The 27,259-nt window shown below is 40.5% G+C and overlaps 1 protein-coding gene across 4 annotated transcripts in view; it reads left to right on the plus strand.

The window, feature by feature from the left end:
• Positions 1-27,259, plus strand: part of DGKH (diacylglycerol kinase eta) — a 268,186-nt gene that overhangs the window by 181,660 nt on the left and 59,267 nt on the right. For 3 of the 4 annotated variants that reach the window (XM_019500513.2, XM_019500512.2, XM_059724728.1), the window contains 12 exons: positions 77-202; positions 2,755-2,857; positions 4,526-4,688; positions 6,883-6,991; positions 7,459-7,598; positions 8,941-9,028; positions 13,671-13,756; positions 15,434-15,533; positions 17,560-17,824; positions 19,311-19,439; positions 24,658-24,792; positions 27,049-27,166. In XM_019500513.2, coding sequence (XP_019356058.1) covers positions 77-202; positions 2,755-2,857; positions 4,526-4,688; positions 6,883-6,991; positions 7,459-7,598; positions 8,941-9,028; positions 13,671-13,756; positions 15,434-15,533; positions 17,560-17,824; positions 19,311-19,439; positions 24,658-24,792; positions 27,049-27,166 — 1,562 coding nt within the window. The remainder of the gene's footprint in view (positions 1-76; positions 203-2,754; positions 2,858-4,525; positions 4,689-6,882; positions 6,992-7,458; positions 7,599-8,940; positions 9,029-13,670; positions 13,757-15,433; positions 15,534-17,559; positions 17,825-19,310; positions 19,440-24,657; positions 24,793-27,048; positions 27,167-27,259) is intronic. The other variant, XM_019500514.2, reaches the window with a different exon arrangement.

Raw genomic sequence — 27,259 nt, forward strand, 5'->3', positions numbered from 1 at the left:
AGATTAGGGACCACTTTATAGTATAATGATAGTTTTCATGTCATAAATATTTAATTTTATAACTATTTCTTTGCAGATAGCTATGCCTCACCAGTGGTTAGAGGGTAATTTACCTGTTAGTGCCAAATGTGCAGTCTGTGACAAGACCTGTGGCAGTGTTTTACGCCTACAAGATTGGAAGTGCCTTTGGTGTAAAGCTATGGTAGGTGCAGTTTGGCTTGTATAAATGTCTCAGATGACAAGGCTGTTATTTATCTGTTGCTCTGATTCATTTCACTATATGAATGAAAAATAATGGAAGGGGACCTGGCTGCTCAGGCAGATCTAACATTTATAATCTGTAATGTCTATGTAGTTGGTTTTAGCTGTTCTGGATTATGCTCACAGATGCAGGTTTTCTTTAGTCATCAGTGGACATGTCTATACATGCAATTAATGTGACTGAATAAACTCCAGTACATTTTGAGCTAGAGTAAATTAATCCTGATGTCATTGTTTACATGTGCATTTAAGCCAGGGGCAGGCAATTATATCAGGTGGAGGGCCGCTTAACGAGGTTTGGTGAGCTTTTGAGGGCTGCATGGGTAGCCCTGCCCCTTGACAGTTGTCTCGCCCCTTCCCCCATCCCCTAGTTGTCATCTTGGGATTGGAAGGCCCGCCCCTAACCTTTGCCACTGACCTTTACATGAGAAATATTGATTAAGAACCCCTGACCTTTGCCATCAGAGGTCCCTCCCCTTGTCCCCCAGAAATACTCCCTTTGGGAGGGAAAGTTGCCATCTTAGAACCAAAAACAATGAACAAATCACATGCTAAAAGTCAAACAGCTACTATAACATATTTTAATTTTATTACAAAAAATGTTTTGTCATGATTTGTGTTTGCGTGGTGTATAGGGAGGTTATTGCATAATAACTCAAAAATAAATTCTTAGTCTTGTATGTTGTGTGGGGTGTATGTGGGAGGGTGGGTGTGTATGCTAGCGGGGTTTGTGGTTTCGCCATGTGTGTGGGGGGCATAGGATATGTTGGGGGAGTATATATGTGGGGGGTTTTGGGGGTAGGATGTGGGGGTGTGGCGTTTGTGGGATGTGAGGGGGTGGGGAGGTCCCACATAATCCCCCCCATGATGCAGTGGCAGCAGGTGGGAGTACTTGTGCCCACCTGCGTGCAGCTCCAGCCAGTGCTGCACATCATGGTGAGTGCAGCCCAGCCGGCCTGCCTCTATCACCGGTGTTCTTCGCCACACGGGCGCAGCCCCCGCACTCGTGTGCCACCGGGGGGAAGCTCCACGTCCTGGAGCTGGTAGAGCCATGGCTCCCTTCACTTCTGCTGGAGTCCTGCGATGTGCAGCACTGGCCAGAGCTGTGCCCTGTCAGGCACAAGTACCCTGAGCATCCCCGCCTGCTGCTGCTGTGCCATGGGGGGAATGTGAGGGGTCCCCACACCTCCCAAATCCTCCCTCACACCCACACCTTGCCCACCCCTGAGCTCTGCACTGCTGCCACCCCCCTGAGCGCAGGCTCCATACCGCCCCAGCCTGACTGTCCATGCTCCTGCCCAACTACAGCTCTCACCCCTGCCCCCCACTGCTTCTCTACCTGATGCCCAGAGCGAGCAGGGCACTGGGGAAGCAAAGGATGTCTCCTGGTGGCTGCAGCAGTGGCAGCAGCAGCCCCACCCAGAAACTGTGCTGGCAGGGCCAGGCTGGGCCCTTTCGCCCATAAGGGTGGGAACGAGGCCAATAGGGTATGTTGGCAGGGTGTATATACATGGATTCCTCGCTCCCACCCTTGTGGGCGGAAGGGCTGAGTGGGGGTACAGTTAGTTGGTGGGTGCTGCGGGCTGGATGAAAGTGTCTGGTGGGCCAGATCTGAACCATGGGCCGTATTTTGCCCACCCCTGGTTTAAGCGTAGTAATTTACTCCACTGTTGGATTGCACCTGTGTCTGATGGGACTATTTTACGGTCCTATAAATTAGTCTACACCTTCCTAATTTCTATGCACATGTAGATGGTGATTCTTTTCTGTACAGTAAATTAGTCTACTGTGCAGTAAAGTGCACGTGTAGATGCACCCATTGAATCTATTTCTGCCTTTTTAATAGCTTCCTAATAGAGCCCCTAATCCAAAACTACTTGAATTCAATAGGAATCTTTTTGTATTGTCTCTAGTAGCTGTTTAGGATCAGACTCTTAGTGTTCAGTGCTGTCTTTGAGCCCCTTTATGTTCTAACCAAACTTTGTACTTAATTTTTTTTCTTGGGATATCATGTACCTAGTTATAATTAGTATAAATCTGTATAATTTTCTTTTCCTAGTCTTTACTTCTCTTAGGCTAAGACAATTATATTTGTATTTGTATGAATCTGTTACTCTCTTTCTTACCTCCATATGTTATAGATTTAAATTAACTGTCAGTATTTTGTTGCTTGTCCTTTTACCATGTAATTGCAGTACTTCTTTTGAGGCTTTTATCTTTTGCTAGTCACCACCCTTTTGTCACTTGAATCCTGGCTTAGGCTTTAGAAATAGTAAATCTGCAGAATTTTAAGTATCATAGTTCATTAATATTTTGCTAAAAAACTGATAATTAAACAGTATACAGGTTAGTGTGTATAACAGCATTCCAAGTTTCTTGCACATTACTTTGTCTTTATAGGTTACCTAGCTGCTGTATCAGTATCGTCCTAATCAGATGATATATTGAAGAAATAATTATTTATCTGATACCTCTTTTTTAATTTTTTTAAAGGTTCACACTGCCTGTAGAGATCTTTATCCTCGTAAGTGTCCGCTTGGCCAATGTAAAGTATCCATCATACCTCCCACAGCTCTAAACAGCATAGACTCTGATGGTACGTAACATTATGAGATTGTCAATGGTGACTCTACAATTATGGTATCATTGCGATTTCTATCTGAAGCAAAGATAAAATCCTTTTATTATACAGGTAAATTTAGTACAAAGGGCTTCAGAGGACAATAGAATTCCCTTCCTCCCCTCCCTTTTCCTCCCCTCCCCTCAAATAAATTTAAGAGCTTCCCTTTTGAATCTTTTCCCTTTTTTTCCTCTTATATTTTTCACCAATAAACAATTGGGGTTCTTTGCAAACTTCACCAGCATGCATTCTGATTATGCATGGGTCACTTTCATTATATACCAAGTGATTTCTCTAGTTCCAAATGAATGCTTTGTCTTATATAAAGATTAACTAACTAAATTACTCTGTTCTCTCCAAGTTGTGTTTTCTTGAGAAACACTAACAATTAACCACTAGATGTTACAGAAAATTGAAAGGTGTTTGCTTGTGGTTCAGGATGGAGATGAGTGACTGTTGGTCTTGGAAAGGATCTAGGTGAGCAAGGGAAAAGAAAACATTGAATGAAGAGTAGCTGGAGTATTGAGAACTTAATTGCTTATTCTTTTGTTTTTTGTAATTTGTGTTGGTGGTATGTGAGCCCAACAATGTTAACTCAAAAGTTAGCAATATTTATTATCTGGAATTTATATAAATTACTGTATTCTACCAATGTTCACTTATTGTATGGACTCATTGTTTAATATAGTCATCTGGAGCTTGTATTGCTTGTATTTATTATTCAGACTAAGAAGGGTTGATTTAATTATAAATGGAATTTTATTGCTTACCAGTAAAAACAAAACAACACAAAAAAACCCTTTCTTTAAATTATGCTTTAAGATAGAGTGGAATTGTATTAAAGTTTTTATTCTTATGATGTCAATTTTTCATTCAATAGAACTTTCAAGCTTTTTAGCTTTCTAATTGCTTTTAGACCATTAAAAGGACAGAATTACTCTATTTATGCCTGAAACTTATTTCAAAACCTTAAGCCTGATTTTAAATGATGCTGAGTATCCACAACTTTCATTGAGGTTTCAAGGAGAGTGGCATTTTGAAAAATCAGTGTCCACTAGTACTGCTCATTTTAAAGTAGACTCACTTCAGTAGACTTTGAATTAGAAAGATGTGTTGTGTTATCTTTCTATTACAAATGATTGAGTTATTTCAGTTTGAAATAGTTCTCAAGCAAAGTCTTAGCTGGGAGCTATTTAAGAATGTGATATCATTTATATATATGGAGGGTTTTTGATTTGCTAGGAATTCCAACTAAGTACAGTGGGATACAATGTAATAGAATTAAAAGGAAAAAGCCAAAAAAGATTTTAGTTACAGCTGAAAATATCATGTTGCGGTAATCTGTGATGAAAAACGTTGAAACTTTAAAACAACCTTTTTGTCATGGAAAATAATAAGGCTATTGTCATCAACATTTTACTAAATTTAGTTATTGAGAATACCAGAGAAAGAAGGTAGAGTAGGTAGAATAAAATATTTTTCTTCTTGCTAAATCTAATTTAAGTGCAGGTCATGTATTATTCATGGTAAAATGAATTCCATTCGTTTTTTCATTCTTTTCCCTCTTTTGCTCCAACAAATTCTTTTTGTGGTGTTCATGTTAGAAAATCTTACATATTTCCTTCTTTCTAATTATGTTTACAGGTTTTTGGAAAGCTACCTGCCCACCATCCTGTGCCAGCCCTCTCTTAGTTTTTGTTAACTCAAAGAGTGGAGATAATCAGGGAGTAAAATTTCTTCGTCGATTCAAACAGTCACTAAATCCAGCTCAGGTGTTTGATTTAATGAATGGAGGACCTCATTTAGGGTAATGAATTGGGCAGTCTCTTCAGTATAGTATGGTACTGTGTTGTCCCCTATTTATTTTTTTTTATACAGTTTTCTGATATGTATTTTGAACAGGCAAATAAGCGTGTGCGCGCGCGTATGTATGTACGTACATGTATATGTATGTACGTATGTGTATATGTATTATATATGTATGCTATAAAAATGGAATTAAACCTGAAGTAGTCTTCTAAATTTCAGTATCTATTCTGAGGGTTTATTGAACTGATTAAATATTTTTTAAAAACCCATATTATTCAGATTTTTCAGTAGCTCTATGCTGTTTAAGTTGAATAAAGCAGTTACACACGTGTAAGTGCCTTTTTATACTTAATGCGTAGTTGTAAAAACATTTTTTCTTTCCCTTTCAACATATTTTATAACAGAGAAGCCAAATATGGCTGATATCCTTCTGAATTTCTATACATAAAGACATATCTAAATATAAAAATATTCTATAATATGGTTGGTTAGTATAGTAATACACATGTATTATATGTGTACATGTTACATATTAAATTAATACGTTTACATATAAATCCACATTTTTTATACAAATATATTCATTAATACATCATTTGTTTTTGGCTTTGTTTTTCTAACACTTATGCAAATAGAGAGATTTATTTGATGTCACTGAAACAAACAAAACATTTAATTAGCAGGCAATATCAGAGTGGCATGGAGTTAATAACAAAAATTCTGTGTTAAGGATTTAGTAATTATGAAAGCACTGAATGTAGTTTCAATTATGGCAGCCACCATTCCACTTACCATATCTACCAATCAAGCTAACCCTTGCCTTGTAATATCCATGATATTTTAGTCCATGGTCTATCCTGATCAGAGATGTGCCAGTTTCTAGAAATTGCTCAGATTACAACTCATTTGCATTTGAAACCTAAACCATATCTTGAATTTAGGTCTCTACTGGTAAAAATGTAAAATGTACTAACCAATCACATTATTTGTTCTATCATTTTTAGAGTAGTTCCCAAAAATTCTAAAGGAATTTCAAGATATTATCAAATTATGTTAATGTATTTAGATCTCTATTTATATAGAGGCATCACAGCAGTCCCAAAGACTATTTCAACAGCAGCATTCATGGATTCCAAAACTGTATGTTATAGTACACATGGAGAGGGAAGGAAAAATTGTGTAACTGTGCATTAACTGTGCATATATGTATAGTTTTTTATTTTAAAAAACATGGTTAGTGTGACATGCCATCTTATTTTCCTTTCCTCTTAGTCTTGCCTCTCTGTTTGTACTCTCTCCTTTATCTTTCTTTTCTTTGTTACTGATGAGGGTATTTAATTGTGTACCTAGCCAGGACTCAGAGGACAGAAGAAAGAACTGGGGGTAGTGGAAGCCAGTAGCATACCTAAGAGGGCAACCGGGGCATCAGTTCTGAGTGCAGAATTGGTGTGGGGAGAGGTGAATTGGCATGCAAAAATAGTAGCCACTACTCTGCTTACCTGGCTGCCACTGCTAGCCTGGCTGCTGTTGTCAGCAACACAGCCACTGATACTTCCTTGTGCACTGTTACCCATGGTGCAGAAGTGCTCAGATACGCATTGGGTAGAAACAAGACTACTTTTGAGGGCTCATTATAAAATATTTTGTTTGTCTTACCGCTCCCATGATGAGCATGTATGCAGGGTTTATCTCAACTTTTTTTCAATATAAAAAAGTCACATGTTGGCAAAGGATGGGATTTCTCATACTTCCTGGAGTCATTACTTAAATTTTTCCTTGTGAAAACCTCATAGTAACAATGGTGCCTCAAACTTTTGATATGGATAAGATTTATTACAGCAGTTGGGTGCTCATGATTTATAGATTCATAGATGTTAGGGTAGGAAGGGACCTCAATAGAACCCAGCATCTTAACAAGTGCCAGTTAAAAAAAATCTTGAAAACATGATATATTAAAGGAAACTTTTCTGGGTAAAATACTATACATTGGTTACCAGAAATAGCAGAAGCAGTAGAATATTTGTAACAAGCTTCATATTGGTTATGTTTAATGTAGTAGTATAGTGCTTAACTACATACTATGATTCTAATTGTTTATAACAGTAAGTCCCAATAAACAAGGAATTTTTCATTGGAATTCCTTCAGTGATTAGGAGCTCTAATCAGTTGCATTTTCCATATATACTTTACAGTTTAAGGCTGTTTCAGAAGTTTGACAACTTCCGGATCCTTGTATGTGGTGGAGATGGAAGCGTTGGTTGGGTTTTGTCAGAAATTGATAAACTCAGCTTGCACAAACAGGTAAGTGTGTGCATTTATTTTTGTCTGGGTTCTTTTGTCCTTCCATAAGATAGCAGATATAGGGCCAAATCCAGTAATCCTTACTGTGAGAGATGCCAGTATGTTGAATCTCCATATGTGAATCTAAAGTTACTTTCTGTTGAATTTGCTAATGCCAATGGTGTATAGTTTTAATTTACGTTTACAATAGATTGTATACCTGCCATTTTGACAGAACTTTCCCACATTTATGGCTGGAGTCATTCATTTATGAATGACTTGCAGAAACATAACCCTTACTCAGAACTCCCGTTGAAAATGGTGGAAAATTTGGGTTGAAGAGGAGTTGCAGGATTTGACGTATAAGCTTTAGTTAGTAATCAACTCAGTAATTAACATATTGTGCTTGAAATTGTAAACATGTGTCTTGGTTCATGTTTTTACTTTTTTATGTTCAATAAATGATTTGCTATGTTGCTGTATTTCAGTGTCAGTTGGGAGTGTTGCCTCTTGGTACTGGAAATGACCTTGCCCGGGTCCTTGGTTGGGGAGGGTCATGTGATGATGACACACAGCTTCCTCAAATTTTGGAGAAGTTGGAACGTGCCAGCACTAAAATGCTAGACAGGTAAGTAATACCAATAATGTTAATGTGTTTTTAACCAATTAAAAGGCAGTTTGACTGGTGGGATCATTTATCAGTTTTGGTAGAAAAAGTTCTTAGCTTAAAAGTAGTTTTTCTCCTATGTTGTTTTGCACAGGAGTTGCATGCCAGTGCTTTTGTTCACATAGCAAAGAACCCCCGCAAGGTTCAGAGAAACTAGCTGTCTTGTTAATCTGGACACTTAATCCTTTTTTGTTGGGTTATACTTAAAGTTGTGCATGTACCTCCTGCCAAATTACATATTGTTCTTGTTTCTAGCTCTTAGCCCCATTAAGGCAGTGACCCTGGCATAGGCAATGCATAGGAGAGGCATGGGGGGACATGTGCTCCCCCTGAGATTAGCAACCACTGATGCTGGCGGTGGCTTCTGTGGGCAGTCGCTTCTCGCCACCACCCTCCCTCCCTCTGCCGCCACCACTGGCTTCTGTGGGTGGTTGCTTCTCACCATCTTGCTGCTGCCACTGCTGGCTTCTGCGGGCAGTCGCTGTTTGCCACCCTGATGCTGCTGATACTGCCGCCCACAAACCGTGGCTCCCCAGTCTCAGGAGGCACCAGCTGCCCAACTTTTGGCCATGTTAAGGCAGTTGCCAGCATCTTTTTATAAGCTGTAGGCCAGAACAACCTAGCTGTGGTCCAGTGTGGATTGGGTGGCTTTGGTGGTTCATCAGTAGCATGGGGCTTTCCCCATGCCTATACTGGGGCAGGCAGATGGGAGCTGCACCCATGTCACTGCTGCTTCTCCCTAGCTTTGGCATGGGCACAGCTTCCAGCTGGTAGCAGAGGCTGCTCTGGGACCAGGTGTCTACAAACTGTCTGTGATACCTTTGCTTTTCCCTGTTCCCCCTCTGCTTCTGCCCTCCTGCCTCCCCCTTTCCCCACCCTACCGCCCAGCTGTGGCACACGCACAACTGGAAGTTGCTTGGCCTCATTGCAGCTCCCTACCAGCTCAAAGTTGTGCCCATGCCACAGCAGGGTGGGGAGGCAGGGGGGAGGAAGTGGCAGCAGTGTGAACTCAGTTTACAGACGCCTGGTTCTGGTGCAGCTCCCTGCGGACTGTATGCTGCAAAGCCCCTCACTGATGACATGGCGCCAGAACCACCTGGCCTGTGTCAGACCAGAGCTGGGAGAGTCAGAAGTAGCAGCAATGTGAGCACAGCTGGAAGCTAAAATCCTCTGAAAGACCCATTTTCATATGTGTTTTCTTTTTGTGACACCTTTTTTTGACAGCTAGAAAAGACTTCTGTGATTTGTTATCACAAACCTGAGATTTAGAACTTTTAAAAGCTGCTGTTTCTGTCTCCTGCAGGTGGAGTATTATGTCATATGAACTAAAATTACCTTCAAAGCCTTCTATTCTTCCAGTTACTCCAGAAGAGGAATCTGAGGAATGTCAGGTGAGGGATTTTTTTTTGCATATTAGGTAACTTTAACTTGATTGAATACCTACAATGAAAAGATAATTAATATGGCTGTAAGAGGAATGGTTGCAGGAGACAAGAAGTGTGCTCAGCTGAATAGTAAGTCAGTTCATGCCATATGTGATTGGAATTTCTAGTTCAAGATTAAAAGCCTTCCAGTTATTTTGGCTAAAACGGATGAACAATCTTGTAGGACTACAATTAAGAAAGAGCTCTTTTCAAGAATGAAAATTGTTTTCTTATGAGTTCAAACTATTTACTAAATCACAATGAATTTGGAGAAAAATAAAAAGGAAGGGTATTGATGGGAGAAATGTCTTTTGCCCCATCCTTCTCAAAAAACAGCCTGGTTCTGATGAAAGTGCCTGCAATTTTTTTCTTTATCCCCTTTCTGTTCTTTTAAAAAAAATCCATATCATTGTTGGGCTAGCGGAATAACTTTAGCACAGCTTCTGAACAAGCTGCCTACACTGCAGACATTTCTGGCCTCTCTGCTGATCAAGTTAATTGCCAGAAAAGTACAGTTATGATGGGAAATGAAGTGTCATATTTGGCAAATGTTCATGCAACTGTCCATCTTAGCTTGAGAATAAATCAGAAGCAGAAACTCATTAGCAGGTTTGTGATTAATGTAGTGGCTTGGGCCAGTGATTCTCAACGAGGGTACTCTGAGATCCTTTAAAGGGTGGCACAGGGTGCCACATAATGTTAGCACAGTTAAATGTAGAAATATGATTGATATCATAAACCAAGAGATTTCAAAAAGGAATCCGTAGTGTTAAAAACCTTCTACCCTTTTGTTCTCTTTTGAGTTCTTTGCAACAAAAGAATTGCTTTATTATTTTTCCATAGTAAAAAATGAGTAAAAATAAAGCCTGACATTTTCTGACGGATGCTTTGGAAAGTGAGTCTCTCTAGAGGGCCCTCAAGTCTAAAAAGTTTGAAAACCACTGGTTTAGGCAGTGCTAAATCTCTGAGTGGTCAGAAAGTGATGAATTCTGGTGGATTTTTGGATGCAGAGTTCTACAGACTGAGGTACCAGAGATCTACTGTCTTTTTTTTGCATGCAGCTCTGTTCCCAGTGTGTGGGTGCCAGGAGTTTATGGCAGAGACTGTCACATAACTTCATAAGACTGTCAGTATCTTCATATTTTAGAGTAAAAAAAAAATGGAGGAAATATACAATTAGATCCAGATAGCTCTTCTGTAATACGCTATGTTTAGTTTAAGTAAAAAGAAAATAGTTTTATTTGGGAGTGGTTACTGTAGGTCATTTTACTATCATCTATGAATTATAAAGGATTATTTTGTTAGGTATCGTGTGTTTTTCTCTGTATCCATCTTAACTGTTTCTGCAGCATTTATATTGTTTTTTAGTGAGTTTACAGTATTTCAGGGGGAAAAATTGATCAGATGTGTTGTATCAAATTGCAGCACTGATTAGAAAAAATTGGATACTGACTCTTTCATTCTTATAATAGATTCGGTCTCAGCGGACCATGGTGTAGCTCAAATATCAGGGTATTTGCTCTTCTAAGCTAGACTTTATTTTTATCTTAGAGCTCTAGGCTAGGGACAGATGTTGCACATCAGCTGGTTTAAGTGATCAGAAACTAATTTAAACCTGTAACAGAACAGAACCTCAGTGCACATAAACCAGTTTCAAAATGGACCAAGCTGGTTTAAAATAAATCTGGTTGAATGTAGTATCAGACTTAATTGACTTGGGTCAAACTGGTTTATGGTACTTGTGTCCCAGAACCCTTCCTGGTTTAAGTTAAATCAGAGTCCCCTAGCATCCCAGCATGCTTTTTAGCCCTGGGCTGGGCTAGGCTGGGCTGTCTGCTCCAGAGAGCAGGGTTGGCTCTGCCCTTTTCCCTAGCCAGAGCTCCGGCTGGCTGAGAAGGAGGTGGAGACTGTAGGCAAAGCAATGTCTGCCCTGCCCCCCCTCCCCCCCAGCTGCTCAAGCAGGGATCCTCCATCTCCCACAGCATGGACTCCAGCGGTGCAGACCCCAGCCAGCATCTGGTCATGGTCACACCACCCTCATGTTAGCTAATGCTGAGAGGTGTCTATGTGCCAATTTCACTGGAACAAAGGCAGACAGAACAGTGTTCACTTAGGGCTTTCTGGAGCTAATCAACAGGTCAGCTGGTAATGTCTCTCCATTCTTCCTTAAAAATGCTTTGCAAAAAGCTGTTTAAGAAGAGCTTGAATGCATGAGAGGGAGGCTTTGGTTTCTTGATTAGCTGTTAAGCTTTGTGTTCTGATAAGCTCCTTGCTGACTGCTGGCTTGCTGTCAGTATTGAAGAGGGGACAGGGAGAGGTGTGAGAAATGACCTGGTTTGCAATGAATGCAGTCTGTCAGTTTGCTGCAGACAGTATGAAGAAGCAGGAAGAGGAAGATTGAAAAGCTTAGTATCATCAACAGATGCATATGTTCCACACAAGCATTTCTCCCTCCCCTCACCCTGCCCTTTGACTCAGTGTGTTGGCTGGGGTCTGGCAACACTTTCCACCCCTTGAGCAGTAAGTGGGGGTGGGAAGGGGAGCTAAAGCCTAGCAAGGGCTGCTTCTCCCTCCCTCTCCCTCTCTTGGCACACCCCGGCTGGGGACTCTGCAGGCCAGGGTGGGGTTTTAAACGCCTTCCTAATAATAATGTCCTGCTGGGGCCTGGCCACACCCCCCACCTCAGCTCAGCATTATGGAAGGGAAGGGAGGGCTTGCTCTAGCACATCCTGGCTTCTAGCCTGAGCCACTGCAGGCACGTTGCCTGCATTTCCTGAATCAAAAGTGTGTGTCTGTCCACTTGCAAACTGGTTCAATCTCTGCAGGTTAGACTAACCTGCAGAGATTGAATCAATTCAGGCTCAAGCTTTTTGAATATCTGTCCCTAGCCCTAGAGTGAATGTGGATGTATACAGGAAAAGGAGAAAGATATCTACTCCTGTTCCCTATCAAGAATGAAAACACGAGTAAGTAATGAATCAGTCTTTAAAAGAACAAATAAAACAGTCCTTTTAAACTTTAGAAGCACAGACTTATATTTAACTTCAGTCTGTAAGTTTTTAATCAGAATTTCTTTTAAAAGCTAGGATTGTTTCTGAGGTTACAAACGGTCATCTTCTTTGTGGCAGGATCAGCTGTGAAAGGATGCATTCTGGCACAGCAAATCCAATGGATGTACAGAGACAGATGTTGCTTGCAGTATTGTCCTGCAGGATCAGGTCCCTGGTGCTCCCAAGCCTTCAAGGGCTGGATCCTGTGGGACGACAGCCATGGGTGCTTGGCCCTGACCCATGGCAAGGGTTTGAAAGTGCTGAGTAGAGAAGTGGATATTTGCAAACACAGGGCTTCAGGGTGCCTGGCCCCAGTCTGTAAGGGAATTCCTGGGAGGGAACAGCTGCAAGCATGAAGTGGAGAAGTAACTTCTCCACTCTGTGCCTGCAGGCACAAGGCTTCAGGGGCCCAATCCTGCAGATCAGCAGCCCCAGGTACCTGACCCCAACCTAGGGCATGTGTCCAGAAGGTCTTTTTTTTACTATGCTTGTGTAGCTGGTATAAGGACCATACACAATTGCAAGCAAATACTAGGGGAGTAGATGGGGATGCCTCAGAGCCTATGGTCTTCCTCATTCTCTACTTGCAGATGCATACCCTGGTTCAGGCCAGGCACCTGGGGCTTTTGTCCTGCATGATTGGGCCCCTGCAGCCCCTAGAGCTAGCTATACCTGGGGAGGCCAGAGTGAGGGTTGCCTCAGCTACTTATGCTGTCATGCCATAAGCAAATAGACATTCTCCATGAAAAGTACTATGAATCATCATGCCCAGAATTTTGGACATTTGTGGTGTGGTGGGGCATGAATATCTGTTGACTCGTTTTGTGATGCCATAAAACTTTTATGGCAGCACAAGGGCAACGTCTGTTGGCAGCCCATCACAAGGTCAAGTGTGAAAACGTGTTCCTTAAGGCATCCCCGTCTACTCCCTGAGCATTTGTCTGCAATTCTGTATGGTCCTTATACCACCTGCACGAATATAGGAAAGAAGAAATCCCCATATCTGTTTGCTTGTGCTTATGTAATGGCAAAGCAGAACCTGTCTCTAATGGGTTTTTCAGGTTTAGATTTCAATAGTATTATACCAGCTTATTAACTTCACAATAAGGTATTATTCAGTATTAGAGGGGATTTCACAATATAGTCTGTAAACTGTTACTATACATAAATAAATGGCTTAGTTTCATGGTAACTTCATTTTTTGCAGGGGAAGGAGGAAGGAAATTTTCTAGATAATTATCTAGAAAATTGTTGATGTTAATGTCAGCTATCCAGGGTGACCAAAAGAAGGAAAACGAGTTGTTAATTGTATCTTTAGCCCAGAAATATATTTTGCCAGTTTCCATCTAGAACAAAAGAGCATGCTAGTTCAAGGTTTTAACTGTTACTGTGACTTTTTGGATGTTAAAAATGCAGTTAAAGGCCACATATAACTGTTCTGTCCTAGGTGTAGATCTAAAACCTTGGAAAAAATCCTACTTCTCTATTAATGTAATTATTGCTTTGTATTAAACACTAACAAAGGTTGACGTGAAGACTCATGTTTGCTTTATTTTCAGATATCTGCCTATGAGGATTCAGTAGCTGCTCATCTTGCAAAAATCCTCAATTCTGATCAACACTCAGTTGTCATATCATCTGCCAAGTGAGTTGATGGCTTTAATGTAATATATGCAAGATAAGTCTATGTAACATCATCATATAGGGCTATAAAATAAACTCTCCTGTAAGCTTGAGTTCCCTCTGTCTGTAGCTCAGCTGCCTTGAGCTAACCCAGTCCTGATTTTATAAATTGTGAAGTGCAGTGGATAAAGTTCTATAGCTATTTGGTTTTGTGCCATTATATTGTATGGCTTCATTTTTAACAAGTCAAGTTCAGCAACATATTTAAAAAATCTTGGAAAGCAAAATAATTGTTTAAGTAAAAAGATATATCATTAGATTAAAAATAGATTAAATGAAAATAATATTAATACTATGTAGAAATGATTTGGTTCCCTTAGAACATCTTTTGCTCATATGCAGTCTCTGATAAGCATGCACAGTGGCAAAATAGGAGTCTCCAGTATGGTAGCTCATTAAAATAGTCAAACCATAGGATTTTTATACCAAATTTAAATGCCTCAGATCAGAAAGTTTCCTCTCCCTAGAAATCTCAAGTGCCACATAAAGTGGTAACATGCTGTGCTTCTAGCTGAGTGAAAAGGATTTTTTAAATATTTGACACTGGCCAACAGACTGATGATAGCTCCAAGATGGTATGCAGTTGTCATTACTGCTCTTAACCCTTTATAGAACAGGATAATGCAATGCAATTGAAATACAATTTACCCACTTTGCATGTTAATTTTAATCTGCACCAAATCATCATAACTCCAGATTCAAAGTGTTTAGAACACCTTTTTGAGGGAACATAATTTAAAACTAAACAACATGTAGTTGTTTAGTAACAGTAGTTAATTCAAGTCCCCACAACAAATTGGTTGTACTTATGCAGCATATACATCTGTAGCCAAATTCTGGTCTCAGTTGCAGTAATAAAAGCCCATTGAACCCACTGTCATTTGCACAAGTATTTCTCAGGGTACAATGTGACTCGGCAGCCAGTCATGCATTGAAAACTGTTTTGGATAGTTCTTTCCACCCACAAAGATGCTCAAGGACAGATGTCATTGGGGTTTCAGCTAGGTGCAAGGGTTCTCAAACAAGTGGTGTAACTTGTTAGACTGCTATCTAAGCCAGCTAAGGGGAACACAAACTTGCTAGCAACTCTGATAAAGCCAGTGATACTGATGAATACGTGTGTATATGTTTCCAAAAAAGGAAATAAACAAAAAGGTCCTATTAATTTCAGCTCGGATTAAAGTAGGAGAGAGGGGTAGGGAAACAATGTATACAAAAATGTTGAATCAATATGGGAAAAGTGTTCTTAAGTTTAGCAGCAGATTTAACAAGCCATGGTGAGCTAAAAATATAGAATATCTACTTTTACAAATGATTTGATAATGTCCACTTTACAACCCAAATGGTCTACATTAGTATGCATTGTGAACTAATGGTCGTAATGTTATTATTCATTTTTCTCTTTCTGCCTGTAAAGTATTTGTTTCTAAAGCTTTTGGTGTAGCAGGTTTTTATCTTATTCTTCTCAGAAATGACATATGGGAGCATGATTTAAGCTTGGTGGAATTTTAGTAAGAAAACAACACAAAGTTAATACATCCAGTAATTAATAGTAAACTTGCATCCAGTTAATTTCACTTTATTTTTATTTAATTTCACTTTTATTTTTCCATCTTCCCCTCTTTTCTTTTATGCAAAGGGTGTTATGTGAAACTGTAAAGGACTTTGTTGCCAAAGTAGGGAAGACTTATGAAAAAGCTATGGAAAATGCAGATGAAGCTGATTCCATGACCCTTAAAGTAAGAATGAAGTTTTTTGTAACATTTTTTCCCAATTATTTGTTAGGCTTTTGTAAATGTTTTAAAAGTTATAGTTCAGAGGGATCACATGTTCTTCTCCCAAAGTAATTCAGGAAGCTCTGTTCCGTTCCTCCTGAGGTGAGTGGCTACAATATGCTTTTCTTTTCAGTAGGGAGACCAGTTATTTCAGCAGAACTTTAAATTAAAGAATACCCTATTAAATTTGCTAGTAATTACATTATTTTTGTCCTGGTTGCACAAAACAAAAATAAGACAATGGGGACTTGGCAATGTTGAAAAACTTGTTTATTTTTCCTTTAGTTGATGACCTAGGCATAGCTTTTACACTGGAGAAAACAGATGAAGCATACAGTTGTATCCACAAAATAAATAGAAATATGCTGCTTGAGAAATTCAGACTTCTCTTTAAAAGGGATTATGTTAAATGCAGTGAAACAATAGGATTAGAAAATGGGAGAACCCAGCTGGAAGTAGGGGCTCCGGTTTTACATATATAGTAAACTAGGCTTCAAATGGTAGAGCCTTTTTAATAGATTCATAGATTGTAGAGTTGGAAGGGACCACAATGGATCATCGTGTCCGACCCCCTGCCCCTGGCAGGAAAGAGGACCAAGGTCAGATGATCCCAGCCAGGTGACTATCTAGCCTCTTCTTGAAGACCTCCAAGCTAGGTGATAGCACCACCTCTCTTGGAAGCCCATTCCAGATCCTGGCCACCCTTACTGTGAAAAATTTCTTCCTAATATCTAACCTAAATCCACTCTCAACTAGTTTATACCCATTATTCCTAGTCACTCCCTGGGGCGCCTTAGTAAACAGCGCTTCCCCTATTCCCCGTTGACCTCCCCTAATAAATTTATAGGCGGCCACAAGATCTCCCCTCAGCCGTCTCTTGTGTGAAGAGACTGAAGAGATTCAGCTCTCTCAACCTCTCCCCGTAGGGTCTATCACGAAGGCCACTAATCATGTGAGTAACCCTCCTCTGGACCCTCTCGAGATTCCCCGCGTCCCTCTTGAAGTGTGGCGCCCAAAACTGGACGCAGTACTCCAACTGCAGCCTGACCAGTGCCACATAGAGGGGGAGCATCACCTCCTTTGATCTATTAGTCATGCACCTGCTAATGCACGACAAGGTGCGATTGGCTTTGTTGATGGCCTTGTTACATTGCCGGCTCATGTTCATCTTGGAGTCCGTTATGACTCCCAAGATCCCTCTCTGCCTCTGAGCTGCTGAGAAGGACACTCCCCAACCTATAGGTGTACTGGGGGTTCCTCCTTCCCAGGTGGAGTACCTTACATTTATCTTTATTAAATTGCATCCCATTTCTCTCTGCCCATTGATCCAACCTGTCCAGGTTGGCCTGAATCTGCTCCCTGCCCTCCGGTGTACTAACTTTGTCCCATAACTTGGTATCATCAGCGAACTTGGAGAGGGTACTCTTCACGCCCTCGTCCAAATCGCTGATGAAGATATTAAATAATATCGGTCCGAGGACCGAACCCTGCGGGACCCACCTTGTCCTCGTGGAAAAGGGGAGGGGGAAAAGAAATTTTAAAATTCTTGTTTCAAAGAAAAAGGTACACAAGGAATTAAAAGAAGACTTAGTCTGTTGACCTCAGTACTGTACTGAAGTTACTTTGTGGTATACTCCATTATATTATTGACTGATACATCAAAAACACTCATCTTTTTTTTCCAGTGGAACTATGGTCTCAATTGTATAGATGGGCTTTTTAAGTGTTCAGGAATGACCTAGTTCTGTTCCCCTTGACTTCCATGAAGGCAGCCACACCCGTGCCGAGCACTTTAGAAAATCCCACTCGTGATCTTTAAATGCAAGTTTGTATGGCAATTATATTGTCCAACAAATAGTTAATTAGATGTAGTTCAATGCTAGGCTTTAAGATCCAGCACCAGAATCTTGTAGTTGACTTTGGTAAATATAGTCTCCTCAATGATTTTTTTTAACTCATTCCTGTGTGGGTGTGTGTGTAACTTTGCCAGTGTTCAGAATTAAATGAGAAGCTAGACCTGTTGCTCCAGGCTCTTCACACTGAATCCCAGGCCACTCCCATGCTGCCATGTATCACTCCCCCCATTGTGGAAGAAGAAGTGGAAGAGTATTCAAGTGAAGAATCCTTATCTGAAAGCAAGGAGAGTGAAGGAAAATCTTCTACCCAGAAAATCTTCAAACCAAGAGAACAGTTAATGCTGCGGGCAAACAGCTTAAAGAAGGCTGTAAGGCAGATCATTGAACAGGCAGAAAAAGGTGCGTCAGCAAGGCTTTGCTTGTTAATCACATGGGGAATCTTTTTTTTGCCCTAGCATAAAATTCCATTGTGAAAACTGGATTTCCATATTTTCACACAAGTTGAATAGATAGATTATTACACGAACAGACAGATTTAGAAATGTTGTTTTGGGGTGGGGGTGGAGGCAGAGGTGGGGTGGTCACTGTAGGTCCCAGAGCACTGTGGCCATCCAGGCCTTGTCACAGCACAGCGCTCTGACCCCTCCATGCCTCAGCCGCTTTCCCTACCTTCTGTTACAAGCTGAATGATGAGACCTGCCACATATTGGACTGCTACTGATCTTATGGATCTGGCTGTATCATACTGTGCTTGTTCCTGTGCTAATAGACAAAATGGCGCCTTTAATGTTTGCAGCCAAAATAAGTATCTAGCAGGGCTGTTCACTCCAATCTGTGGAATCACTGCTAAGCTCTGCCCTTTTGCTCTCTGTACCATGTTGTTCTGAATTAGCGAAAGGATGACAAGCATGAGATTATTTTTAATTTTTACATGTAAACGGCATTCCTATTTTCCCCTTTTGCCAAATCTTGAAATGTAAAGACAGAGGTGAACTGGCTGGTACTGCACACCCTGCAATGCCTTTTCACTTTGTATTTTTGCCACTGTCATGCATTGAGCAGCCAAAAAGCCCACTGGTTTTCAGCAGCAAAAAAAAAAAAAAGTGACATCTTCCCTAGCAATAGTGAACCTAACCTCTGGTTGCTGGTACTCCTGCATTGTGCGCTGCCACTCTTCTTTTCCCTCCCTGCTGTTGGATCAGAAGCAACTGGAGGGTGCAGGGTGTGTGGGGGAGGGATGGATGCGGGACAGGAGGGTGAGCTGGCATTTTAGCACCATCCTGGTGCCCAGGGCCTATGCCCCTCTTGGCCACCCATTGTTATACTGCTGTATACAGAGTTGTTTCAGTGACTTTTACTCATATTCTTTCTTTCTAGAAAAGCAGCACATTGCATAGTAACTTTGCTTTTAAGATATAATAGGGTTTAACAGTGATTTTAATGCAAAAATTCTGCCAGAGTAACAGTCAGATTATAAATTGGCCACCAGAAGTGAGGGACCAGCTTTTTTCCGGGTGCTGCCTATATGCAGCTTTCACTAGTGTCAATAGGAGACCCCTGCATGCAGCACTGAAGAATCCAGCAATGGAATACAATGCAAAGTCCTAGACACTTAGCACAGCTGCCTGGCCCCTTCTTGTAGCAAGCTGTTCTGTTCACAGCTCACTTTCTTTTTTTATTACTTACTCTTTTGGGAGCTTTTTAAAGCACCTAGTATTTGTCATTGGCAAAGGCTGTTGCACTGCTCCTGTTCTGATAGGGCAGATGAGACCTGTTACTGTTATTCATAAACCCTATACTAGTGCTACAGAAATAGGATGTTAAATCTTCCACATATACATATTTCTCTAAAGAAACTTTAACATTTCCTCCTTTGAATAAGCAGTTGTGGATGAACAGAATGCTCATACTGAAGAACAAGAGAACCAGTCTGCTCTAGAATATAGTAAAGAATTGGAAGAATCCAAGGAAGAGGAAAAAGAGGAAGATACAAGGGAACATGAATTCCAGTCAAGTAAGCAAACTAAGAGTAAATTACTTTACTTTAAAAAAGTAACTAAAGAACAATTTAACAACATTTTAGTTTTTAGAAGCAAAAATTCTCATTTCATAATTAATGGGGTTAGACCATTTCCATTATTAGTGCGATTTTGCTACTGTTTTACTGATATTGATATTATTTCTATTTTCTGAAAATAATTTTTTTTTTTTTGTATAAACTGTGCTCTGGAACTCTGCTTTGTATCCCCTGAGTCATGCATATTATTGCAGTGGAGTTCTAAGAACCGTGTGACCTAAGTGAAGATTTGACTTTTTTGCAAAGCATAGCTTAATATTCCATGAAAAATGTAACTTTTGGTGACCTGAAACTAGCATATTTCATGGTGTATATGTCAAGTTTTGAAGACAAATTTTTAACTCTCAAAATTCAACCTCAACTTATGCACCGTCCCCTGACTCAGTGTGCGCAGTGCTGGAAGCCCAGGGTGGGCTTGTGTGAGAGTTGTTATGCTGGCAGGCTCCCAGGAAGTTAGATTGGACCCCTGGGGCTGGCCTGGGGTGGGGGTGTGCTGCTGTCACAGAGGGAAGGACTGCCCCCCCCCTGCCCTCCCCCCCCGGAGGGGTGGGGAAGCTCATCTCCTGTGCAGCTCATTCCTTGACTTCAGGGCAGGCAGGGAGGCTCTGCCAAAAGTAGGATAGGGCACCCCCTCACCATTTGTGCCTTCAGCAGGCTCCTGTAACTGGCAAGACACCTGGTGCTGCCTGGGAAGGGGCAGGCTTGCTTAGGTGTCGGGCAGGGGGAGTGGGGAGGCTGGCCTTGCCCAACACCCTTAGTCTTGGTGTATAAGAGAATTATCTCTTTCTCTTGTATTTTGTGTAATAGTTAAAGAGTGTTGGATCTGAAACTCAGGTTTTTCAAATGTGTGAGCTACTGGGCTCTAGTATGCTTCTTTCTATCTCTGTTGTGATGATTATTTAGAGTCATAGAGTAATAAAGCTGGAAGGGACCTCACAAGGTCATCTAGCCCAACCCTTGCTAAAGGTAGTAGGATCTTCCCTCTTTAAGCCATTCCAGTCAAATGTTTGTCTAACCTGCTCTTAATAACTTCACTTTGATACGAAGTGAATAGCAGAAACAGAAGCCAATCCAAATCCCCTGGCTAGTGAATTGTGGAGAGGTGAAAGACTGAGGTTTAAATCACTGCTCTGAATCACGAGAAGAGATTGAGCTTCTCTTTTCTTTCTCTGTGCCATATGGGGGCCTTAAGCACTGCTGTATACGGCAAGTATAACCACTGTGTACTCCGCCTTTTCCTGTCAATTTAACCTTTGCCTTTAATAAAGAAGCACAAAAATGGTATGGAACTGTTTAATTTGAGTTGAATAAGATGTTTCATTCCACTTCAAACATATTGTTTCAATTTGCCAAATATATATATATATATATATATATATATAGTAACCTAGAAAAAAATGTTAATTTTGTTTCTTTTTTTGTTCATCTACTAAACTGGTTCTGTTGAGTTTTTCTGATACCTTTGCAATAAGCAAGAGAATGAAGCCCTTTTGCAACTGGTACACATGAAAAGATTGATAGAGAGTTGTATTGAAATTGAAAGTTATATGTTAGAATTGATTGCATCAAGAAGACAGATTTGAAATGGCTAAGGATCTCTAAGACATAGGTGAAAAGAAGGTGGTTTTGATAAGATGATGGAACCTTAGTTGATAATGTCCTGTCCTGAATTCCTGAGATTTAGGGTTTAAAAATATAGCAGTCTGTCAGTGCTACTTAATGGATAATAAATTTTCAGCCTTTAATTTTGAGATTTTTTTTTTCATTGTGTGGCAATCTTTCCAAGTTATCGTTTTTCATGTGATGAATTGCTGGGTTTAAAGAGGGAAGAATTTAGAATCCTTTAAAGTCTGTTACTGAGCCCTGATTTCTTTACCGGAATGGCATAGTTATGGAGCAGTAACTATATGTACTACAATTAATACTCTGTCTCTCTCTGTTAATATATTATATAAAAGGAATTGACTTTTCTTGGATTAATGCTAATAAGAATGAGTACACTTACCAGAAAAGCCAAAGTTTCAAGGACTGCAGGAATATGGAATCTGTATTTGTCTCTTCTAGGTGGTCCATTTTCAGTCAGTGTATGGAGCATACAGATGGGCTCATGTGGGAGGTTTCTGTTTCTGTCACGAGTGTCAAACCTGTTTTGAGAAGATTTCAGGCATTAAGCCTGAGATTTTATGAGTATTGAATTATATTGCAAAATACAACAAGCAATTACATTTTTAATTCCAAATTCCAAACAGTCAATTCCAATTAGAATGGGGCTGTACAATATGCTGAAACACCTAATTGCAAGACCTGAGCTAAAATGGACTGGTGTGGACAGCCCAGAGAATCTGGGCCATTTACATTTTTTCTTTAGACTTTTTTTTAAGTCTCTGCTTTGTAAGCAAACTTTTGTGTTAAGTTTGTGCATTCACAGCTTCAGCTCCTGAAAGATCTGCTGCCTATCAGAACCTAAATGTATTAAATTATATAAAGGGTTGTTATGGCTACCATCATCCCTGGTTAAATATCCTAATTATCACATTTTTTCTTTGCCAAAAAGAGAAAAGAAGCAAAGCATGACTCAAGGAGTTTAGGGGGTTTTGGTTCTGCTTTTTTTTCTTTGTTTGGAATGGTCATCTATGCTGAACTTCTTTGTGCATCAAATAATCATGGGTTCCTAGAGTAACATTATTTCTGTAATGATTGGAAAGCTGTTCCTACATCTAAAATGCATGAAGTGGAGCACATATTAATTCTGTCTGTGGGAGGTGGGTGTTTAGGGAGAGAGCATGAAACATGAATTCAATTATTTGCAATGAAGCACCAGTTTTACTCATTAAGGCTCTGTTGGCTTTTATCAGAGCATGAGCAGCAAAAGTTTATCTTTATTGCAGCTTATCCCCATGCGTCTCATCTGTCAAATAAGGAGCAGCTGTTCTGCTGATTTTTTTTTTTTTCTTTTAATGTAACCGCCTTGTTCCTGAATAGAGGGAACAGATTGTAAGAACAGCACTGTGAATTTTTCAGTAGCATTATGATGAGTGAATGTTAATTGTGTTCTGAGAATTATTTTTTTTACCCTCTGAGATTTGTCCCTCAGTCAGTTGAAGAAAGTAACGTTTTCCATGCATTAATTACCTCAGTCTAAATATTTAATAAACTCTTGTTAGGTAAAATTTAAATATAACTTGCTAATTTTATTTCCACTTGTTTTCAAACATTTTGGAATTGTTTGGTCAGGCATGTAGGCCAAGGATTGTTTGTGTTGATGCTGTGTCTTACAACACTATCGCTTGATAGCTGCTGAAGCTAATTCATAGATATTAAAAGCCAGAAGGGACCATCTTGTATAACAGAGGGCACAGAATTTCAGCCAGTTATCCCTCTGCTGAGCCAAATAACTTGTTTTTGTCAAAAGTCTGTCACCAAAAAACACATCTAGCCTTAATCCAAAGATAAAAAGGGATGGACAATTCACTGCTTCATTGATAGCTTATTCCAGTAGTTAATCATCCTCGCCATTCAAAATATTTGCCTCATTTTTAATTTTAATCTGTTTGGCTTTAATTTCCAGGCTTTGGCCCTTGTTATGCTTTACTTTGCTAGATTAGGGAGACCTTTTAGTACCTAGTATATGATCTTTGTGGAGGTATTTATGCAGCATAATCAAGGTACCTCTCAGTCTTCTTTTTAATAAGCTACTCAGTCTCTCAAAATCTCTTGTAAGGCAGTTCTTCCACTTCTTGAATTACCTTTTGCCCTTTTTTCTGTCACTCTCCAGTTTTTCAGTTTTAATAATTCACCTGGTGAACTGCAGAACACTTAAACACTTGCTCTGTTGGCAGCACACATGTTTATACTATTTTTTTTTTAATAATTTATTTCCTATTAATTTTTTAAATGACTGATTATGCAGATGGGAAGAAAAAATATGCAGGTCCTCTAACTGCTTTGTAGTTTTTCTTATCCATGTTTCTGGAGCTGGCCAGGGTTTAGCTTCAGGAGGTTTTGTGATTCCTTTTATTGGATCAGCTGAACAGTTGAGAGAGATGCTGGACGTGCTTTTGGGCACAAAGTGCCTTTTACTTCAGGTTTGGGAAACAAGTAGACACAGGCTAAGCTAAACTGAACCCCCCCCCCCCCCCCACACACACACTTTTCTGTTTATCTCCATGTAAATCAGGGGTTGGCCACCTTTTACTAATGGCAGGCCACCTTTTGTGAACCAGCCAGCACCATAGGCTGCCCATCCCCTGCTGTGACCCAGTTGTCCCTGCTCTGGCCACGTACACACATTGTTTCTCCTGGGAGAGTTGCTACTTTCCCAGTAGAAACCACGTATATACGGATGTTCATATTTTTTTCCCAGAGCAAAAATGGCTGCTCCAAGAGAATCCAGTAACAACCAGGATTAAATCACTCCCAGGAGTGTTTTTTGTGGGAGAGTGAATGTCTGAAAACAATTCTTTGTAGGAGAAGTTGCAGCACAGTCCTTCAGCATCCCATGATGCTTTGCTTCCCCTGCTCCCCCCCCCCCCCCAAAGACAGCGTGTCACTCAGGCTAGACTTTACTGCTCTGGCCACACACGGAGCAAAACACTGCCCCTTCACAATCCTTATGTTGTGTAGCAGGGTGACACAACTGGCCCTGAGCAGTCTGGATCAGCCAGTCAGGGCTGCCCTGTGCACATCCATGCAGACCGAGGGAACCTGCAGAACACACTGAGATGTGTACAGGGGCCCCCTGGCTGTGCAGTGTAAGCACTGCAAGCAGTCTGCTCCTCACAGGCTCAGCATTCAAATATCTGTTTAGAGGTCTCTGGATAAGTGTTTCTATCAGGAAAACAAATCTGGGAGACTTTTCCCAGATCATTTGAATGTATGTGTGTAGCCTCTGTGCAGAGCAGCTGATCTTCTGATCTCACATCCTTTCACTGAGAAATAACTTGGGCATATCTTTTGACCTTTCTGCATCTAGTTTTTCTATCCCATTGAAAGATGAGGGACACTTTTCAGAGAGTACTAGGTACAATTAATAGTTAATACTTGTAAAATACTTTGAGACTGTGAAACTTACATATCACACCCACAGATATACACCCCTTAATTAGTGCACAAATGTATATTTCAGTTTGCATTTTGTTCTAACTTTTTTGCACAGCCAAAACTGCACCAAGATCTCCAGATCGACGTACAAGTCGAGCTGTCCATTCTCAGACAGGCTCTTTCTCTGCCGCAGCCTTGGCAGCCAGTAAAGAAAACCTCCCAGTGCTTAACACTAGAATAATCTGTCCAGGTAATGATTGATTCTGAACTCTTGTTGTCCATTCAGTAACTTTATATGCCCTTATGTGATTTTAATCAAACTTTGCTCTTACATACCTTCACCCAAAGATATCAAACAATTTTCTAAAAAACTGTTGAATAGATATGTGCAACGTTTTTGTGTTGCAAATGTGCAGTATCAAATATGGGTTAATTTAAAATGCCTCTTCTCACTGAGCTGAGCACCAAATGCATGGCAAAAGTGTAGCACTTGATTTTGGAGAATAAGGAGCAGAACTGGGAGGCCTCTTTATATCTTTCTTTACTCTCTATTTAATGGAATAATTAACCTTATTCCTTTTTTACTAAATGAGATGCTGGGGGGGGGCACCTCTCAGGAAAAAATACTATAAATGAGTCTATACAACGGTACTTTCCATCAATGAGAACTGCAAAATTGTTCATATTCCCATGTGCAGATTTCTACCAAAATGTCTGTCTGTCTCCAAGCAGACTGACCCTTCAGAGCATATTGAGATGTATGCACAGGGGCTTAATAAAATGTCATTAGTCGTGGTAGCTTATAATGAAACATGTTTGTATATCAGTTTAACTGAAACCTTTTGGAAAGCACATTTTATTTGCATTTATTGTATATTGCATTCTTTTGTGATTTTTTTTATATAAGTCAGTTTGGGGGTTGGCAGCCTGCCAGTGAACAAAAATTACAAACTTTGACCCTTTCAGTAGTAGAAACAAGAACTGTTCTTTAGCTCCTTATTTGGCTTCCAAACACAAACACCTGTTTTCTCACTTGTCTACATCTTGTTGCTCCCTATCCCATCACACCTTTCACGGTGTGGACACACAAACAGAGCCCTTGGAAGGGCAGTGTTTCAGAAGAACAGTAGCTGGTATATTCTCATTGCTGTGTGTCTGAAGGGCTGCAAGCAATTCAAATGCAGCAAATCAGTTCCAACTAACATTCCTTCATCCAGGGTTAAAGTTGGACAGGATTGGCTGCGGTTGTTCTCAGCTGGTTCATATATAACAATTAGAAATATCAGTCCACTGCCCTTTTGAAACCCCCTTTAGAAGGGCTCTCTTTTAAAAGTGTTCCTGTGTCCACACACTCAGACTGCTCTGTTTCTCTTTTTCCCCTTGTTCTCTCTTGTTCCCTTGTCCCTCTCCTTTCCATTTCTTTCTGTACTTTTTTTCTTCTCTCCAATTTTTTTCTCTACTGGGGTGTGGACAGGCATAACAAAACATTTCAAACGTGTTTGGAAGACCTCAAAGGCTGTCTGGACCCACTTGAATACAAGTCCTTTCAAGTATTCCATAAATAGCTTAAACAATCCAAAGTTGCACCTCTTGAAACAAAATTATTCATTTTTGGAGCTGTTCACTTTTGGGTTATGTCTGCAGAGGAGAGGAAGGGAAAGAGGGTGAACAACATGCTGGCTTTCCAGGCACCCGGTCCTATTCCTGATCCCACAGTGCTGCTGGGTCTCCACTGGGACTACCATATCCCCTGCTGGGATTTCCAATGTTACTGAAGCTGGGTTTACCCTCCCACTACTTCTCTTGCTGACTCACAGGGTCCCCCCCCACTGCTGGAAGGAAGCCCTTCAGCCTCAGTCCCCTTTACCTCTGCTCCACTAGGAAGCCCCTGCCATTCCTCCTTCCCTGCCTTCTGGGCTTTTTGTTCTGCACTCCCATCTACCTCCCATCCCCATGTGGGAAGAGGGGAATGTAGAGCAGAGTTGTAAGTCACTGCAGCCTCGTTTAGTGCTCCCTGGCTGGCAGAGGAATCTGAGGCATTTTGAAACATTCTGGCTAGGAACAGCAAAGGGGGCATGTGTGTTGCCTGGCTTTCAGTGTTTCACTTATTCAATTATTGCCTTGTGTGTTTCCCTTGGAACTGTTTTCATTGTTTTGCCTGCCTGCACCCTTGTTTCATGTGCCTTCCCCTACCTCCCTGTAGTAAGAAACTATGCCAAAATAATGGAGGTTTGGGGTCTGGTGGAGTGGACTAAAATGAAAAAACAGTAATCTTTGAGGGGTGTTATTTTCAGTTTGAGTTTTGCACTGAAATCCTGAAATGTTTCTCAGATGATGGTGTAATTGTTGCATTGCCTGGCCAGTGAGCTACCACAAAGTTCATCCTGCAGGCGTTCATATATATGACTTCAGTTCATGCCATCTAGCAAAACTTCTTAGCTTACATTAAGATTAGATGTTCCTCTTGACATTTTTTACACTGTTTTTGTTTCTCTGTTTTCCTCAGGTTTAAGGGCTGGCCTTGCTGCCTCTATTGCAGGAAGTTCTATCATCAGCAAAATGTTACTTGCAAACATTGATCCATTTGGTGCTACGCCATTTATTGACCCTGATCCAGATTCATTGTAAGAAAATCTCTGTTTTATGAATTCACTCTTATTTCACTTTATTCACTCCTATTTTAGTGCATTTTCTTTTATGAAATTGTACTTTATAAT

This window comes from Alligator mississippiensis, chromosome 1 (assembly GCF_030867095.1).
Source record: "Alligator mississippiensis isolate rAllMis1 chromosome 1, rAllMis1, whole genome shotgun sequence".
Classification (NCBI taxonomy): Eukaryota; Metazoa; Chordata; order Crocodylia; family Alligatoridae; genus Alligator; species Alligator mississippiensis.